This window comes from Sparus aurata, chromosome 21 (assembly GCF_900880675.1).
Source record: "Sparus aurata chromosome 21, fSpaAur1.1, whole genome shotgun sequence".
Classification (NCBI taxonomy): Eukaryota; Metazoa; Chordata; class Actinopteri; order Spariformes; family Sparidae; genus Sparus; species Sparus aurata.
Window position 1 is genome coordinate 20,772,844 of NC_044207.1, and position 18,731 is coordinate 20,791,574.

General features: G+C 39.4%; 1 protein-coding gene across 1 annotated transcript; it reads left to right on the top strand.

Annotated features, from left to right (window-relative positions):
* Positions 1-587: 587 nt before the first annotated feature.
* pcmtd1 (protein-L-isoaspartate (D-aspartate) O-methyltransferase domain containing 1) lies at positions 588-18,185 on the top strand. Its single transcript, XM_030403389.1, has 6 exons — positions 588-852; positions 8,706-9,163; positions 10,637-10,739; positions 11,342-11,513; positions 14,869-14,992; positions 15,335-18,185. The coding sequence occupies exons 2-6, from the start codon at positions 8,857-8,859 to the stop codon at positions 15,706-15,708; spliced, it is 1,080 nt and encodes a 359-aa protein (XP_030259249.1). The 5' UTR covers positions 588-852; positions 8,706-8,856; the 3' UTR covers positions 15,709-18,185.
* Positions 18,186-18,731: the final 546 nt, after the last annotated feature.

Consider the following 18,731-nt stretch of genomic DNA (forward strand, 5'->3'; position numbering starts at 1 on the left):
AGACAAGGCTGTGATTTGCCCATTTATCATCTGGTTTGTCAGCAGGATTAGCAGGATTACACAAAAACTATACGACAGATTTCTACAAAATGTGGACAGAAGATGGATCACGGCCCAGAACAGACCCTGTTAAGTTTAGGTGCAGATCTGGATTAGCTGCAGAACGTTTTTCAACACGTTCCTTTACATTTTCTCACGGACATGTCACAATGAACGGCCTATCTATCTATCAATCTACATGGGTCGACCCCTAATCAAAAGTCATTTTTTGGTAAGTAGCCTATCATAACTACAAAGTTAAAGCAAATTAAACTTATTTACACCTATCTGCAACATACTATGGGTCTATACATCTGATTATCTGATATCCAGCAATTTTCTGTGTAGCTCTGATGCAATAACAACAACAACAACAACAAAAGGTAGAATAAAAGCACAAGATTTGCATCCAAAATCTAAATATTGTGGCAGTATAAAGTGAATTGGAAATACTCAAGTAAAGTACCTCAAAAGTGTATTTAAGTAGAGTACTTGAGTAAATGTGCTTCCATCTGATAGATAGATAGATAGATCTAGATGTGAGCAACAGTGCTTCCCTCTATCGACAACACTTCAGACCACGTGACCTGTGTTTACATCCTCTTCTCAGCTGTTTCTTTCTCCTTCCACTTCGACACGGCGGCTCCTCCGTCACTACTTTACCTTTTCGTCAAACTAGCAGGTTAGCTCGTTCGACCTGCTCGCACTTCTTTTAGCCCCCGACGGAGACTGCAAACGTCTGAAAGACACTGTCACCGACCGTCGCATTGCACGTCCGCACACACACGGAGTGAGTTAATGCGACACGGCACTGTGAGTATTATTATTTACATTTCTGTAGTTTCTTTACACGCTTTTGTGTCGTGAGTTATCCGGCTTGTGTTTGTCGGTGGTGTTTATTTTGTTGCGCTTTGTTAATATTGTGTCGCGCTATGCTAGCTAGTTGTTGTGTTAGCTGGTTAGCCGTGTAACGGCTGGATAACGACGCGAGCTTACCTAACCCGCTTTGTCTCTGTTTTGATGATGGCGCACTCAGGCCCACGGAGGCTAACGTTAGCTGTGGTCTCGCATAGCGAGAACCTCCACACACACGGATGTTAACTCATGCACCCCACTCTCAGTTTAAAAACCTCTTTATTTCACTCGTATGTGCGAGCAACCTTTTGTTAAATCCCCGCATTTTTCTGTCTTTTTTTTGCGCAGCTCTTTTGTGACTTTTTTCTGTCACACACGTTTGTTCCATCAGGCGGAAGAGAGGCTCCGAGAAATCGGTGTTGTCTTTTGTGTATTTGTTGGCGGCTGCTGGGGGAAAAAAAAAAAAAAACACAACGCAGGACTGATATTTGAGCATCTTCTCAACAAACCGGTTGAGCTAGTCGCTGCTCAACATTGAGGTTAATCGCACTGCAGAGAGCTGGCCAGCAAACTGCGTGTCGGTCGACAAGTGGGAACAAAAAAAGAAGCTGGATGAGAGCAGACAAACACACACTTGTGTTTGTCAGCTTGTGAAATGGATGCTTCACTCGTTGTGTGTTTATCTACAGATGTGGACGGGCAGGATTGAGGAACAGGCGTGATTAATAACGCTTGACAACATTTCGTGAAAACGGTGTTGTTGTTTTGCTCCATCGTCACACGCAGTGCGAAGAAAGCAGTCCCGGCTGCTGATTGGCTGACGGGCTGCCGTCTGTGTGGCAACTGCAACACGTGAGCAGGTAGACAGCTGATTGGTTTCACCAGGTGTCAGTCATGTGAACATCTGTGAACACCAGCGTGGCCAGAAAAATAGGAGCAGTTGTATAATTATGTCAAGCAGTGCTACGGAAGAGTATTAGGGTCATGGGTGGGAAACAAAAATGAGAGGAGGAAGTTTTTTGTTGTTGTCATTATGCACTTCAAGCTAAAAAGTCAAAATGTCGAGAATAAAGTTGACATTTCAAGATTAAATTCCACCTTATGAGACTACATCAAATAAATTGTGTAGATGAATTGGTGAAACTGTACTTCAGAATCGGCTTTAGTAACCAGGAAATGATATGACTTTTAGCTTGTAAACACAGTGTAGTCATCAGTATTAGGACTTTGAAGAGACTATAACACTTCACACAGAACATCGCACTCCAAAGGATGTAGTGATAGCAGAGACTATAGGCTCGGGCATTTCGCATAGCTGGATTTGATGGATCATAAGAGTTGACTTTATTTTCTTTATTGACTTTTTTCCTTGACGTACATAATGAAAAAATGAGTTCCTCCTCTCATTTTTTAGTCATTCTCGGCCCTAATACTCTAACATATAATAGACTTAGCAGTAAGCAAAGTCAACATGGCGCTGCATCCCTCGATAAAAATATGTTCAAATTGCTACGGCCGGCCCCTGATTAGTCTGGAGTGCATATTCGACAGGTGGCCAATTCTTACATATTGCACCTGCTCAAACCAGCTCACGATGGTGGATCTTGTTTGAGTTTATGTACCGGTGGGTAATTTCCTCCAAGGATCAATACGGTTTTAACTCAAACTATAACAACACAGCATCATTTATTTATCAGTTATATTTTGGTTTATTAATGTGAATCTGCAAAGTAAGAAAAGGCATTAAATTAATGTAGTGGAGTAGATGTATGATTGCAGAAAATGAAAATACAAGTGCACAAAAACAATACTTAAGTGCAGTCTCACATGTATTAAACTTCCACCCCTGGTTTAGATAAATGATTAACAACAATGTACAAACTGAACCACATAGAGTTGACTTAACACTTCAAGGACACAGGTACAAAAGCAATTGACAAGGGGTGCAACTAATGGCTACTGTCAGTATTGATTTATCTGTACATTATTTTCTCATTTGCTTTGAATATAGTGAAAAAGGCCCATCACAATTCCCCAAAGGACAAGAAACTATCATCACACTGCTTGTTTTCTCTTAAACAGTCAAAACCCCCAAAATATTAAGTGGAGTGTCAAACATGACAAAGACAAGCAGCAGGTCCTCACCTGTGAGAAGCTAAAAAACATTTTTTCGAACCATCTATCTGATAGCAAATCCTGATGATTAGGGCTACAACTACCAGTTATCAAATAATACACTCATCGCTTGCCAGAGAAATAGTTTTGTCTATAAAATGTCAGAAAAATACAAACAAATATCCATTATTATCTCCCAGAGCCCGAAGTGGTTTCTTCAGATGTCTTGGTTGGTCCCACCATCATTTGAAAAGCCAATTAGTATCATAGATATAATTGAGAAGCTAGAGCTTGGCTTAAAAAAAGACTTCAGCTGTGGTTGAATGCACATCTCTGTCACACAGGGACAGCAATTAACAACACTTAGAGTGTATGGATTTTCTGGCAGCCCTGCGATGCTATCATTCTCATTACACATCAGTGAAAACAAATAGATGGATCTTGAAGATGTGTTTAGACTGAAATAGGCTTGTCACGATACTGGAATTTCTCATTTTGATACAGCACCTTGAAAAATATCGATATTCGACACCACTGGGAAGAATTGACACAACAATGAGGGCACAATATTTTTGGATTACAGAAGCAGAATGAATGAACACATTTTTCAGATTTCTAAAAAAAAAAATACATATGTGGATGTATCGATACTGCAGAAAATAAGTATTGAAACAGTTTCAAATACACAGAATCGATACATATGGAATAATAGATATTCTCGACAAAACTAGATTAAAAGTGAAGTGAAATTTTGGAGGCCGTGCGATTGCATATAAAGTGAATTGCGAGGTTGCAGGTTCATGAAGGTGTCACAAATTGAGGGTCTGTGTGAGTTGAAAATGTTTAACACTTAACCCCGAGTCTTTGTGAGCTTCTTTTCATGAATGGACAATAGAATCAGCTGAAGCTGAGGTAATTCTTAAAACAGCCTGAGCTGTTTCACACAAACTCAGATCTCTATGCAGTCTGCTCCTGCTGTCAGCCTCTACTGTCACATCCCTTGGCAGTTTGTGGTTAATTAACACAGTCCAGCGGTCTGACTTGCATAAATAAAAAAAGAGATGCAAATAGACTTTTCATTCAATCTGAACGCACCATCAGAGCTCTAACACTAACCTGAGGGAGAGCCATATATTGTTACCTGAATAAATAGGTTTCATCCACCGCTGAGCATGAAAATGTTCAGAGGTTTGCATGGCAGCGCGAGGGCGGCACAAAAGGCAGGTTCATGATGGTGAACCTTGATATTATACTTCCACTGAGATTACACAACATAGCACTTTATAGAGGCATACCACTGTAATGGCAAGTATAAGGTAGAAATAGGTCTTCTGTAGAGCATTAAACAAATGTCTGTCTCATAAGATTAAATAGAAAATAAATAGCTTTAGCCTTCACACAACAAAATGCAGCTGCACCGAATAAAAATAAAAACTCTTAGCAAAAGTGTGAGCAGGGCCTAAGGTCATGGGGGTTAATACATTTAAATGGCTTCTTCCTGTTAGGAGCTTAAACTTGCTGCAGTGACCATCTGCCCTGTAGAATATGAAATAAGAGATTATGTGTAAAAGTTTGCTCCCGGGTTTGACACGAGGGAGGGTCAGTAGGTCATCAAACATATGAAAAAAAAAGCAATTCCACTTTTCAGAGTTTGAGGAATACTATGTAAAACTGGATATTTCAGTGTTGCAGTTTTGCTGGAAAAAAGGTCACGGGGTGACCAGAACCAGTATGATTTATCTTCTGTGTGCCTTGATTGGGAACTGAGTCATTAGCAGCGCTGCTGATGACGATTATTTTGAGTATTGATATATCTCCAGATTGTTTTCACGATTAATCGATTTTAATTTTTAAATCGTCTTTAAAATCATAGCCCCACGGAGGCTCATGTTTCTGGGTTGATATTAGGGGGTGAAAAATCTAAACACTCAAAGATGTAACGAAGGCAGGATATTGTACAGTTTAACAAGAAACATTATTGTCATAATGGACAATGTGCTATAGCAGTAAAGTTAACTGGAAGTGTAACATTTGTTAATTACTTCAAGTCAATAACGGCCAACCAATATATCAGATCTCTTTAAAATGTTAAAAAGTTCTAAAAAATGCTAAATGTCATGTCTTCAGATTGTTTCTTTTGCCCAACCAACAGTCCAGAACTTAAAGACTCTTCATTTACTATCACAAATGAGAAAGAAAAGCAGCAAATCTTTAAATTTTAACAAGCTGGAAGCAGGTTTGACATGCTTGCTCAAAAAATGACTGAAACAATCACTTGATTACCAGTTGGCAATTGCTTTTCTTGTCGTAAATTATTGACTAATCGTTACAGCTCTGATTAGTCGTTTTTGAGGTAACACTTGTCATTTAATAAAGTGGAAAAGTAATAAAGTTAAGTAATAAAGTGGAAAATGTGACCTGCTGGAGGCACTAGATGAGGTCCTGCATAATTATTAAATTCATTTGGACTGACAAAGACTGACTGACCAACCAAAATTGCTACAGCCGGGTCATTAGCCCCAAAATATAATATTTGTTACAGAAATGGTGTGTTGAACTATATGACAAAGTTCAGATTTTTTCTATGTTCCATATCAGTGTAGAGAAAAACAGCACAGCTCCTTTTACTTGCGTCTTCACACAGAGGAATACAACAGAGGTGCATATGACTTAATAATATATTTCAGGTACCTTTGTAGCAAAAACACAGAGCACTTCTATGAATTTAGCATTCGCTGAGCATATCTGCAAACATGTTGCAATAATACATTTTAGATCACAAAGAAAATTGTCCCTGAATTAATTTCCCGCACAGCCAGGTTTCAGTAATTACACCTTTTCCAGTCTTTTGTTCGGTATCATATCCTTCAGTGTGAACCTCACATGCTCACATTTCTGCTGAGACAAAACATTCACACACCGTCCTCTAGACATGTAAATTCACAGGCAGGATGTGTTGTGAGAGAATATGGAAATTATTAATGAGAAATGTATTTTTCATGGCTATTGTAGCTTTGAAACACAAGCCATTACAAATTACAAATGCTGTAATGTGTCAGTAGACATCACAAGTGATTTCTGTGCACACTTGATGGCAAACATGAGACTTCTGACTGTAGACTTATTGATGCATGTGGTTATTTTCTACTAATACACATCGTGTCGCTTTTTTTTTTTTTTGCTATAGAGGGATAAACATAATTTTCTTTCTTAAATGAAGCTGATAAAAAGGTCTGTTTTTCCACTGTAAGTGCTGATATCCAGGAGGTTACAGCGAGTTCAACTCACCACGTCTGAAAATGCTGCTGTGTGCTGCCTCGACAGGCCTTTGGTATTTAGTTGCAGCACCAGACTTGATCTTGTGTTGCCAGAGGATCTGTTACATGTTTCGTCACCCCGGATGGTTCACAGTTGTCCCTAAGCGGGTCATAGCAGCCAGTTGTGACCTGAGATGGCGTCGATACACTTTCCATACTCAACAGGGGGCAAGCCAGGACACCCTGTGTGTGTTTACCAGTTGATTCCCATTTCCAAAGAGACCGGCTTCACTTCGCCTTAGAGTGGGTGAATAATGACCCCTGTTTCGAGACTTATCACTGGCATGACTGTAAAGCAGTGTCCAAAAGCAATTTCCTTGTAGAATACCTCCTGACCCATTTTCCTAGAATTTCTTTCAACCGCTGGCAACTCAAAGGACTATGCTTTACTAGAATACAAAAATACGCTGCCATACAATCAGCGATGGTAAGCGAATCAATGATTTTTTTTCGCCTGTGAGAAAGAGCCAATGGAAAATTACCTTCCCAGGCCTCCCACTACAAAGTCACCTCTGAATTTAATCTGTATTAGCTGAGTCAGATGTGGAGATGCTGAGGAGGCAGAGAGGGAATTCAAGACTTGTCTCCCTTGGCTGCATCTCCAGTTTTACCCATTCGCTCAGTGCCAGCATGGGGTATTCCAGTTATCAAAGCAGCTATAAAACATTAAAACACCGCCATGTATTAAGAATTTTGTCTTTATAGCTACAATGTGGTGCTTGATAGTTCAGTATTACAAAGTAGAGCTATGTATACTCAAAATGTAAGTAACTTTCAAATCACCAGAGATCAGTGCATTTTTTAATTGACCACTTTTTAAAAAAAACTCCCTGCCCTGTAGCAGTTCCCTTGTCGGCTTGTGTACCTTCCAAAATTAAGGGAAACAGCTGCTTGTGAGCCTTAGTATGGGCATTAGGTGTGAGTAGATTAAAAATAGAGGGATTTTTTTTTACATCATTCAAAGCGTCAGAGTTACAATGATTAGGAGCAGTGAATATTGTAATTTAAAAAGGTTATAACAAAGCTTTTCTGACAAGGTCCACTGTGTAGGATTTAGGGCCAGACTTGATTATAATGTTCATAATTATGTTTTCATTGGTGTATAATCACCTGAAGCCTTTTGTGTCAGCAGGTCTGCTTCGAGAGAGTCCGACAAAGAGTGGACAAACCAAACACTGGCTCTAGAGAGGGCTTTTCATGTCTTTCTGTGTTTTTAATGAGCACCATAGGAGAGGCTCCTGATGATGATGCTGATGATGATGATGATGTGTGGTGTAGTAGTTTGTGGCATATTCACTTGGTTGCCTTCGGCAACCTCACCGCAAGATGGCACTGTGTCTCCTGTACACTGGACCTTTTTAAACTAGGCTAACCGTTTCAGCTCTAAAATGAAACAAAAAAAAACATTAAACATTTTATGAAAGCCTGTTTCTATAAAAGTAACACGAAGACTATGCTTGATGAAAAACAAATCCCATGATAGATGAATGAAAAATGAGCTTATTTTTTATTATTTATATCTTTCCTTTTATATTTTTTTCCCATCAAGCTTAATTCCATCTAATTAGTGTTTTCTTTAACTGGTTGAAATTTTCCTCCATACATTTAACTTTACATGCAGGACATTTATCTGTCCAAGATATATTGTAACCCACTCTAAAAACAGTTTATACTTCATTTTGTTCGGCCTCTCTAACATGGCTTCACAGAGCTTTTCCACAACACAGAGATTTGGTAATGTGTCTGCAGGAGTCGCAGGTGTGACAAATATTCATGATGGCTCTTTTCCATTAAGCATCCCAGTAAGACGTGGTTGCTGTGAGCCAGAATGTATTATACAGCGTCCTTGTAGCTAAATTTAATTATTGATTACACCTGGGCTCCTGCTGCTTCAAACATGTCAAAGTGATGTGAAAAAGGCGTATCTATGTAAAAAAAAAAAAGCATTTAATTAACTTCTATAAGGGAAGTGTGTGTTTGGGGGTTAACATGTCTGTAGTAGAAATTATGTGAATGGTCATCTTAATCTTGTTTTCAAACATGACCTTTTAGTGAATACGCAGTTTGCAAATAATATTCAAGTCCCTCATGAAGGTGTTGCAAAACATAAATTGTTGATGTTGCATGAATATAAATAAATGAAGTAAATGAAGTTTATCCAGGGGGGAACTAATTGGAAAATCACAGTTATAGCCTAATCAGTCTGTTTCTCACACAGTTTTTATTTTCATCAAAACACTATCTCAGTTGTGGGAGAATATTAATAAATCGTTACTTTGATCAGCATCTCTAATATGCACTCTTACTTGCAGATGTAACCAGATGGTGTATTCCCAAACTGGCATATTGTCATAACGTGTTCATGTAATTTTCTTTCAGGTCACTTGCTGCCTGGACATGACTGTTGTCTGAGCTGACATTTGAGGAGTCACAGCGGCAGCATCCTTCAGCTGGCCGTTCACCTCCATGCCACTCTGAGGACTCATCCTGTGTACGAGTTCGGCCCCTGTGTTTCTCTTCTCTTTGCACCATGGGGGGAGCCGTGAGCGCTGGGGAGGACAATGACGACCTCATTGATAATCTGAAGGAGGCACAGTATATTCGCACAGAAAAAGTTGAACAGGCTTTTCGGGCCATAGACCGCGGGGACTACTATCTGGACGGCTACCGGGACAGTGCCTACAAAGACTTGGCGTGGAAGCATGGCAACATACACCTGTCTGCTCCATGTATATACTCTGAGGTGATGGAGGCCCTCAAACTACAGCCAGGACTGTCTTTCCTCAATCTGGGCAGTGGAACCGGCTACCTGAGCACAATGGTTGGCCTCATCATAGGTGAGCGTAGTGAACTCTTTTTTTTTTTCACAGCTGTGATTTTCTCGTGTGTGGGAAGTGTTAAGGTGTCCTGTGAAATCTTGGTAAACAGATGTGCTCTGAAAATATAGAGCAATGATATCAAGCAATGACAAAAGGACTGAAATTATCATTTACTTTTCATTTCAATCAATCTAATGGTAGTAAAGATGCCCATCACAATTTCCTTAAAGTTCACTCAAAAATGAAAATGCATTCATTTTATTACTCACCCAATTGCTGATGTTGAGGCAAGTGAAGTTTCATAGTCCACAAACCATTTCTGGAGCTTCACAGCAAAACAGAGTTGAAACATTCTCCTCAACAACTGAAGTAGATGGGGACTTGTTCCTAAACGTAAAAAACAACATCAGATAAACATAGACTTGCACCGTAAAGCTTGTCCTGTATAATCCAAGTCACTGGAAGATAAAAGATGTTATTTACATCACTGTATAAGCCCAAATCTTTGCTGTAGCTGCTGAGCTAACAGCATTAGCATGTACCCTGTCTCAAGTGGGTGCATGTAGATGTCTTTTCAAATCAGTTTTGGAACTCAGGGATTCTGGAGACTTATGCTGGACGAGGTGTGTTGAATCTTTTTTATGTTCATTTTCTGTTACGTTTGAACACAAATCCCCATCTACTTCAGTTGTTTAGGAGAATGCTGCAACACTGTTTTGCTGTGAAGATCCAGAAAAACAGAAAGTCCTTACATTTGGCTTTTCTGCTAGAAAAATTACACTATTGAAGTAGATTATAATTATTTGGTCAATCAATAAATCAGTAAAAAAAGGTATTGGGTAAGACTAGGCATGGGGCGATATGACAGTTTTAATTAATACAATTACCTTGGCCAAGATAATTGTGATTCAAGATATTATCTCTTTAATCAAGTCTTAAAATGGAGCGGAAACATACTGGAATCACTTTACCTCACATTTTGTGAAAGAAACAAACATTTTTAATTCAGCACAGTTGGGACACGTCTTCTCTTCGTGACCATCCTTTCTGTAAAAAATAATCAAATAACCTTGAGAAAGGGAATCATGAATAACAAGTTCCTGTTACATTTATGAGGGATGAATAAATGCAGAGGACCTCATGTCCCTGTTGTTCTTTAGTTTAGAATGCATATTATTTTGACACATCTGATTTAACTTGTTTTGTGAGGAATACAACAGGCAAGCTGAGCCTTTAGCCCTGCTGATGGGCTCAGGGTTTTAAAATGACTGGAAAAATTCAGTCCCCTCTGTTGTGGCACTTCAAAATAAATGATAAAATCAATGTAAGACTTTATCTTATCAAGCTTTTCCAAATTACCCCGATAATGAAAATTCACCACGATTAACGTATCCCAGGTGTTTCTATCCCCTTCTGTGATACAATCTTATATCCTCCCATCTCCAGGTAATACAATGACAATATTCTTCCTGTTGTGTGTTTTTTCCCAAGGGCCATTTGGTGTGAACCACGGAGTTGAGCTCCACAAGGACGTGGTTGAATATGCCCGAGAGAAACTGGACGACTTCATAAAGAATAGCGACAGCTTTGATAAGTAAGTACACAATTTAGAGGAGTAATCCTTTTTTTTGGCAAATAAGCTAAGTTGTTTTCTTTGCTGAGAGTTAGATGAGAAGACTGATGTGACTCTCAAATTCTGTCCATTAAATGTAAGGTTGTAAGCTTAGCATAAAGATTGGAAACAGGGTTAGCCTATTAGCCTTGTTCTGTCTTCAGGTAACAAGTCTAAATGTTATTACATGTTTATTAATTCTGGACTAAAAGAGGCTTTAGAGATTTGGTAACCTTTAGAGAGAGGCAGTTGAGCTGTTTCCTCCTGTGTCCTGTCTTTTTGCTAAACTGAGCTGAGTGATATCGATCTTCTCATCAAACTTTCAGCAAGAACACAAATAAGCCGTGTGTATTTCCCAAAATGGCAGGCTATTCCTTTAACAGGATCTTTAATGTATTCAAACCACAGGCACTAGTAACAGTTTTACCTGCCAGTTTCTCTCCCTTTGTCTTGCAAATTGAATACATTTAAACCTCTCTAATTCTACTCCTCCGATTTGCATAATTTCTCTCACAGCTCACAAATTTGGTAATGAGCCTGTTGAATGTATCTTATCCACTATATGTGTCATTATTTTTTCACAGGTTTGAGTTCTGTGAACCCGTCTTCGAGGTGGGGAATTGCCTTGAAATCTCAACAGACAGTCACCAATACGATCGCATTTACTGCGGCGCAGGAGTGCAGAAGGATCATGAAAATTACATGAAAGTGCTGCTGAAAATTGGAGGCATTCTGGTGATGCCTATAGAGGATCAGGTAAGGATGAAACAGAATCAACAAATCATGATTGCTATACGGAATGTGAGCACATGAGGGAAAACAAGGTAAAATAGCTTTGACCTACAAGAGTGGTTATGCAACTTTCACATGCATTATTGAGCCACGCCTGCCCCTGGATTTGAACAGCAGTGCTAGGAGCACACACAGGGCTGTATAAATAAGATGTTTTATTTAAAGTGGTAGATGTGTGAGTGTGGACAGACTGTGGGGCATGTAAGAGGGCATTAAGAATATTTTAGGAAGCTGGTGGAGAAAATAGATGGCAGGAGCCGTTTCCAGTCAGAAGGGTTAAAGATCTTGACAGATTTTTGTTCACGGATTTTGGCAGACGAAGTCAAGTTGAGAAACTTTAAATATCATGACCCAAGATTTGTAAGTTTTACTCTGTCAGTTATTTAGCGAAGGCGTGAGCATACTCTGAAGTGAGTTCAGTGAGTACAGTGTATTTTAAAGTAAACCCATCAGTTATTATGCTGTGAGGCATTATTAGAACGAAAACAGCCTACACACAAATGAATCATGATGGAGAAAATAATTAAACAGAATTTTAATAAGAGGTCTTTGTGAGATCTAAATGGGCACAGACCATGGTCACGCTAATGTGAATACTTTTTCTTTTCTCTGTCTTGTTTGTCACGGCCTTTCATCAGCACAAAGCCAGCACTCTCTACCTCCAAAAGTAAAAGCTCATTAAAAAGAGGACAGGTGAAATAACATTGTTGAATGGGAAGAACCTGTGTTGACACACTTACTGTATGAATGAGAATCTTCAAAGACACAGCTGGGTACTGATGTGAAAAAGCCATGACGTTGAAGTCAAAGATGCTGGCTCGTTAAGACTTTTCCATCCTTCTCTGCTCAAGCAGGGCTCAAACATTGTTCAGTCGGCGCTGAGTTTGAAAGAGAGATTGAAGTTAAAGATTAAAAAATGACCACTGTTCGTTGCTTCCATTTTACTAATAACAACGCCTTGCTGCCAGCTGCCTGATCAATATTGAGCATGTGTAACTCTTAACAGAGATGAGAAAGACGCAAGATGTCCCTCTCCTTGGCAATGTCCATTATCGGTTCCAGAAAAAACGATGTGTCTTATTCTGACACAATAATACAAGTTTAAACATCTCCTAAATGAAGTCTGAGCTCCGTCTCAGCTAAACGCTCGCGACAGAGAAAAAGAGCATCTGCCGTCGGGAGAGCTAGAAAGTAAATGAAGAGAACACAGCAGTGAATCAGAGAAATAAAACGTGATTTTTATTTTTACAGTCCTAAGCACACATAGAAACACCTCGACACAATCCTGCAGATTATGAGATTGCAGCCAAAGTGCACACTTCACCTGCCCTTGGTCAAACAGGCACACAGACCTGCACAGCTCCTAACAGACTGAGAGCAGTAGAGAAAGATGGAGACAGCAATTTAGCCTGGCCGCTGCGTTTTTATAGAGTTTTGACCTTCTGCCTCTTTGGCTGGGGGCTACAAACTGCTGGCCAAAGGTTACCGCCCAGAAACATCCTGAACACAGCAAAATAAGAAGAAAGTACATGCAGAGGGCATAGCCACTTTAGATAAAGACACTGCTTAATACTCATTGTGGGTCATAGGAAATGATTAAGAGGGATTATTTTGGTCTTGTCATTGTTTTTTCAACACCTTCAATTTAACATCATTGTATCCATTAAAAACCCCTGGTCAAGGTGCAGTATTTACAACCTTGAATCAAAAACCTACTTTAAACTTGCCCATGTTTGCTTGAACTGTGGCTGTATTGAAAGGAAACAAATGAGTCAGTACATAGAGGCCTTGTGCTATGACGGTCAGTATTATCCTGTTGAATAGAGTAAATATGGCTCTGAATGGATGCAGCATCCTCTGGTATAAATGGACTTGTTTTGTGCCACTTGAATGCCCCCCCCCCCCCCCCCCCCCCCACACACACACACACACACACACACACACACACACACACACACACACACACACACACACACAGCAAGATATACACTCACGTTATCACCATGCATGATGAGTCCAGAGCTTCGTTAATTGTGTTTTGATCACTGTCACACTGTGGACTGGTAATTACTTGTTATGGCCTGAGCCACCAGATATCTGTCAGCGACTGAAGGCTAACGTCTCACACCAGCAGACATTTTGATGCTATGTCTGGTCAGGGGTGAACGATGTGGCAGTGCTCTGTATCTTATAACTGACATGATTTGTCACCAGTATTAATTTGCCTTTGATAATTTAATAATCATGTTTTTTCGAGTATAAATGACGAACATTTAATTGCTCCAGCTTCTCAGATGTCAGAATTGTGCTGCCTTTCCTTTTTCTTCGAACTTATTGGCGGATGAAACACGACATTTGAAGACATTTTGCTTTATGGACCAAACGATTAATTAATTGAAAAATGGTAGATTGTGATTATGAAAATCATCATTAGTTGCGGCAGTTTTCTCCCGTCAGTGGATTTTCTATAGTGTTTACATGGTAGTATTAGGCCACTGTGGGCAGTTATGTAAGTCATGAGCAGAGCTGATTGATGGCAGTATTAGATATTAGGCGGTATCTGATTGGATGCATTTTAACTTGAAAAGGTTGGGTCTTTTTTAGAGATGTGTGTCATTGTTTCTCATGCTGTGCGTCTTATCTTGCTTTTTTTAATTCCTCTGATGTCCTGCCACTCTTGCAGAAGATCTTAATCGATCTCAATGAGGCTGCATGATAAAATAAATGTTCAAATAATTACTATTTAGTGTGACTTTACATCATTCTGATAAAGTACTTTGATTCCCAGGCCTTTTAAGTTTGCTGGGTTAGTCAATTTGTAAACTTATTATCTGGGGATCAAAGACTATATATATCAATATAGAAATGTCTTCACCCTTTCGTTGGCAGTTTTCTGTTCAAATTCAAATGTATTTGTAACATTTGTAGTGTGGAGATGGGTTAATAATTCATATAGCAGCTCACATGCAAATGTAAAGGAGGCCCCTATTTCTTCTCCAGGGGCATGGTTTATATTTCTCTGGGTACGTAGTGTATGTACCTCTGCCAATTATAGTGAACACCTGGAATTTGCAGATCATTAGAAGTGTGAATGTTATTATGTTATTAGTAAATACTGTGCATATACAGGCACATTTTGAACGTGTATTGCTGGTATCTGGCAAAAATGAGGAAGGGAGCTCACCATTATGAAGAAGTAAAGATATTCTGGAGCAACTGTGCTGTTTGGACTCTCTGCCCTTGCTCCCCAGTGCCCACAGTAGTATTTCATATTTTATAAGTGTTCAGTGTTGAATTCAGGTTTTATCTCTTTATGCAGCTGACCCAGATAACCAGGACTGGCCAGTGCTCATGGGAGAGCAAAAACATCTTGGCGGTGTCCTTTGCCCCCTTGGTCCAGCAGAGCAGAGCTGATGGAGAGAAGCCTGACACTGTCCAGCTGCGTAAGTTCTCCGGCCTCCGTCCTCAACAAAACAAAAACCTCGGAGTCTCTGGGTGTCATTGTGCCTAACAGGGTTTGATGTGTGAGGCAGGCAGTATTTTAAAGTCAGACGCTACATTCAAAGTGATGTGATGAGACGTTTCCTAGAGCAATACTTGCTTTGACATATGAAGCTCACCCTGCAGCTGCTACATAGAGTCGGTTGTTTTTTTCCTTGAAATACTGAGACACAGTCTCTCTTTGACTTCTTTATGCTGACCTAGTTGAAGTGCTGGTGTGTGGATTATTCTTATTTGTGCGACGCATCGCCCTGAAGGACTGTGTCATCTCTCTTTGTCATCAGCTCCAGTGACTGTCCGCAGCCTTCAGGATCTATCTCGGATCTACATCCGCCGCACCCTCAGAAACCTGGCCAACGAGGACAGTCAGGGGAAGGGGGTGGTGCAAAGAGTCCCCCAGAAGCGCAAACGCAGGCGCTGCCGACGGCGACGCATCAATACCTACGTTTTTGTAGGCAACCAGCTGATCCCCCAAATGGTGGAGAGCGAGGAGGAGGAGCACCCCGAGGAAGAACACAAGGAAGTGGAGGAGGAGGAGGAAAGAGACATTGGCGACATTGAAATCCTCAAGCAAGTGAACGTGTTGAGAGACCAAATAATGGCTTTACCGCTGCCTGAGTCACTGAAAGCATATTTGCTGTATTACAGAGAGAAATGACTGTTTAACTCGAGATCCGCTCTTAACGGGTGCGGCGCCTGCTGAAATGCTTTTTCTTCACCCATTTTTTCAATACAAATGTAGCATTATTTCCATTAAATCTTGATGGCAAAACTGTAACAGAAAGAGACGTCATAGATAATTTTGGATAATAATGTTATGATTGTTATGAATTGTCAGTTTTTGTTCATTTTTCTTTCTGATTTATATTTAAAAGAACAATGTAAAAAGTATACTAAATGGACTTAGTTTCAGGAACCCGTTTTGAGATTCAGATTTTATCACACTGTCAGGATTTCTGCACAAGTGTGCAGATTAAAAATTGTATAAAAGAAAAAAAAGTTCTTACTATATTTGTTAAAATACGATCGTGCTAAGATGAAGACTTTTATTGCAGCTTTTTTAGAAGCTTTAACTTTCAGTATCAGCGTCGGCGATTTAAGGATGCCGAGAGGAGAGAGAAAAAAAAGGCGCTGAGAGGCAAACGAGGCCACATCCTCCCATTTTGAGTTTTGAGAGTAAGATGTTGCGTAATCACGAATGGGACACTTGTGTCATTACTCTTCTTGATATTAACGTGTTTTGTACCTTCCTATTACAAGAGATCATTGAGATTGGTTCATAATTTTTTCTACAGGGCGCCTTTTAATGTACCTTTTTCTACAGGGTGCTTACATACTTGTGTTTTCTCACTGAGTAGCTGACATCCTCTTTGATATGAGCAGGTGTTGTAAGCCCTCGCCCCACCTCCATGGTTTTCCTTTCATTGCAAATAGTTTATTTTTAAATGATTCATATCAAGAGGTTTAAAATAATGATAGTGCTGGTGATGGGTGTTCAGTGGTGATTCACATTTTTAGCTTCTTTTTTTTTTTAAGAAGGAACTGGTTAAGGGGAGATGTTTGTCATTAATGAGTACATGCATGAATATACTGTATACGTGTTGGCTGTTCCTGACTTTGCTACCACATCTTATGATCGGTCACTGGAGGTGATGTCCCAGGTGATCAAGTCCGGAAAAATAAAATAAAACAAACAAACAAAGGATTTTAAAGAATAATAATCAATTAGATGGCCTTGAGATAAAATTCTGTATAGAAATGCGCTTTTTTTTTTTTAATCGACGACAATGCAAATCAAAATCACTGAGGATTTTGAAGCCTTTTTCTATCCTGGACTGTCGAAAAAGCGTCCAGCAAAGCACCTTATCCTGCAGTCCTCAAGTGGGAAAAAAAAAGAAAACAAAGGTGCCATTTTTTTGGCTTAATTTCTATTGTGGACTGGACTTCTTGTAATGTAAACCCTGTTTAATCAAAGTACAATTTGCTTGCAGAACTTCCCCTGATAGTGATGGCTTTTAAGTGCCAACGTATCCCATCACATTAGGTGAATGCTGTGAGTGTCCAGCACAGTAATTCTACTCAAATAAAGTGGTATATTTCTATAATAATAATAATAATAATAATAATAATAATAATAATAATAATAATAATAATAATAAAATAAGTAAACATTCCACGGTGAAAAAAGAAAAAAGCACATCACTGATAGATGTCACACTTTTTTTTCATGCTTTTTACGGTCAAAGACTTGGACGTTTTCCTTCATCTTACTTTGAATGCATATTTTTTTAGTATTCCAAAAGCTGAGTTGAATGTTGTTGATATGAATTCTATTCGATATAAAAGTGATATATATGTGTTGTTATCATATGAATTCTGCATACAGTTTCATTTGCATTTTGGTTTGTCGTAGCGCCCTCTTGCTGTACTGTATCTTGACACTGGGAAACTCTGTAGATCAACAAACTCCACTGCTGTCTGTTAAATAGATAAGATATATTAGTGCTATAGGTCTTCAATTTTTGTTCTGGTGTACTGAAAAATCTTTTGTCTTGAGAAAAAAAGGGGGTGATTATTCTATTAGTAGTTTTGTGTGTGAAAAGGTAACATTTATTTTCTGTAAGGTTTTTTTTTTTTTTTTTTTTTACATTCATCAGAAAGCTTTGCAAGTAAGCAATAATGGAATAATTTCTCATTCTTATAATTACCAATAATAACATAGTCCCATTTGAGTTGCTTGGTATCCATTAAATTTCACATGACCAATTATAGGCATGCACCAGTTTATATACCATTATCTAAAATGTAATTGCTAATTAGAGAGCACATTAAGGATTGAAAGCAGGGGACCTACAACCTCGACTCTCAGGTCACGCCTTGCACCAAAGTTAATGGGACTGCCCGTGATTACATTTAATGTGGACGAGAGTCGACTACAATAACGGCACCCGCTGAAGACCAAGTCATAACCAATTCTCCGCTTTCATATTAAGTTAATTTGTCGAGAGCCAAAAGCGGTTCTGTTACTGTTTATCAGGCCCAGGTTGATTTTTCTCATAGTGTGTGCAGTTTCATTTTTGAAAATGTGTTGTTTCTCCGTAAATGTTTGGCACAAAAATAAAGGTCACAATCACATTATGCCTCTTCTAATCATTGTGGGAGCTATATTTATTTGGGTTTCTGAGTATGTCTGACGTGGGCGAATAGTCAAATGAGTTGTCACTGCAAGCGAAAGAAGATGAAGTGTGCGACCGCAGTGGAAGTGTCACCAACGACCTTTTACGTTCACGTCACTGTTCCATCTCTTCATCCGTCTCAGGACAAGTTCCCTGAAAAATGAAAATGTTGTCATTATCTACTAACCCTCACGCTGATGGGAAGTGAGGTCAAGTTTAGTAGTCTACGAAACATTTCTTCTCCACAGAAAAAACAGCGTGGCAGCATTTTGCTGAACAACTGTAGCAGATACGGACATAAAATGGTTGTCCAAGATCCCAAATTGACTTGTTAATATCATAATTACACACTACACAGCCAAACACTAAACCCTGGAGAGAGAAGTGCCGATCAGGAGGTTAATATTTCAAGCAGCCCTCGTGAAAACTGAAGTTGAAGGCAGGAAAGAGCCCAAGCGCTAATGGCTAATTGGCGCCACTGAAGCGTCTACAGCACCAATGCATC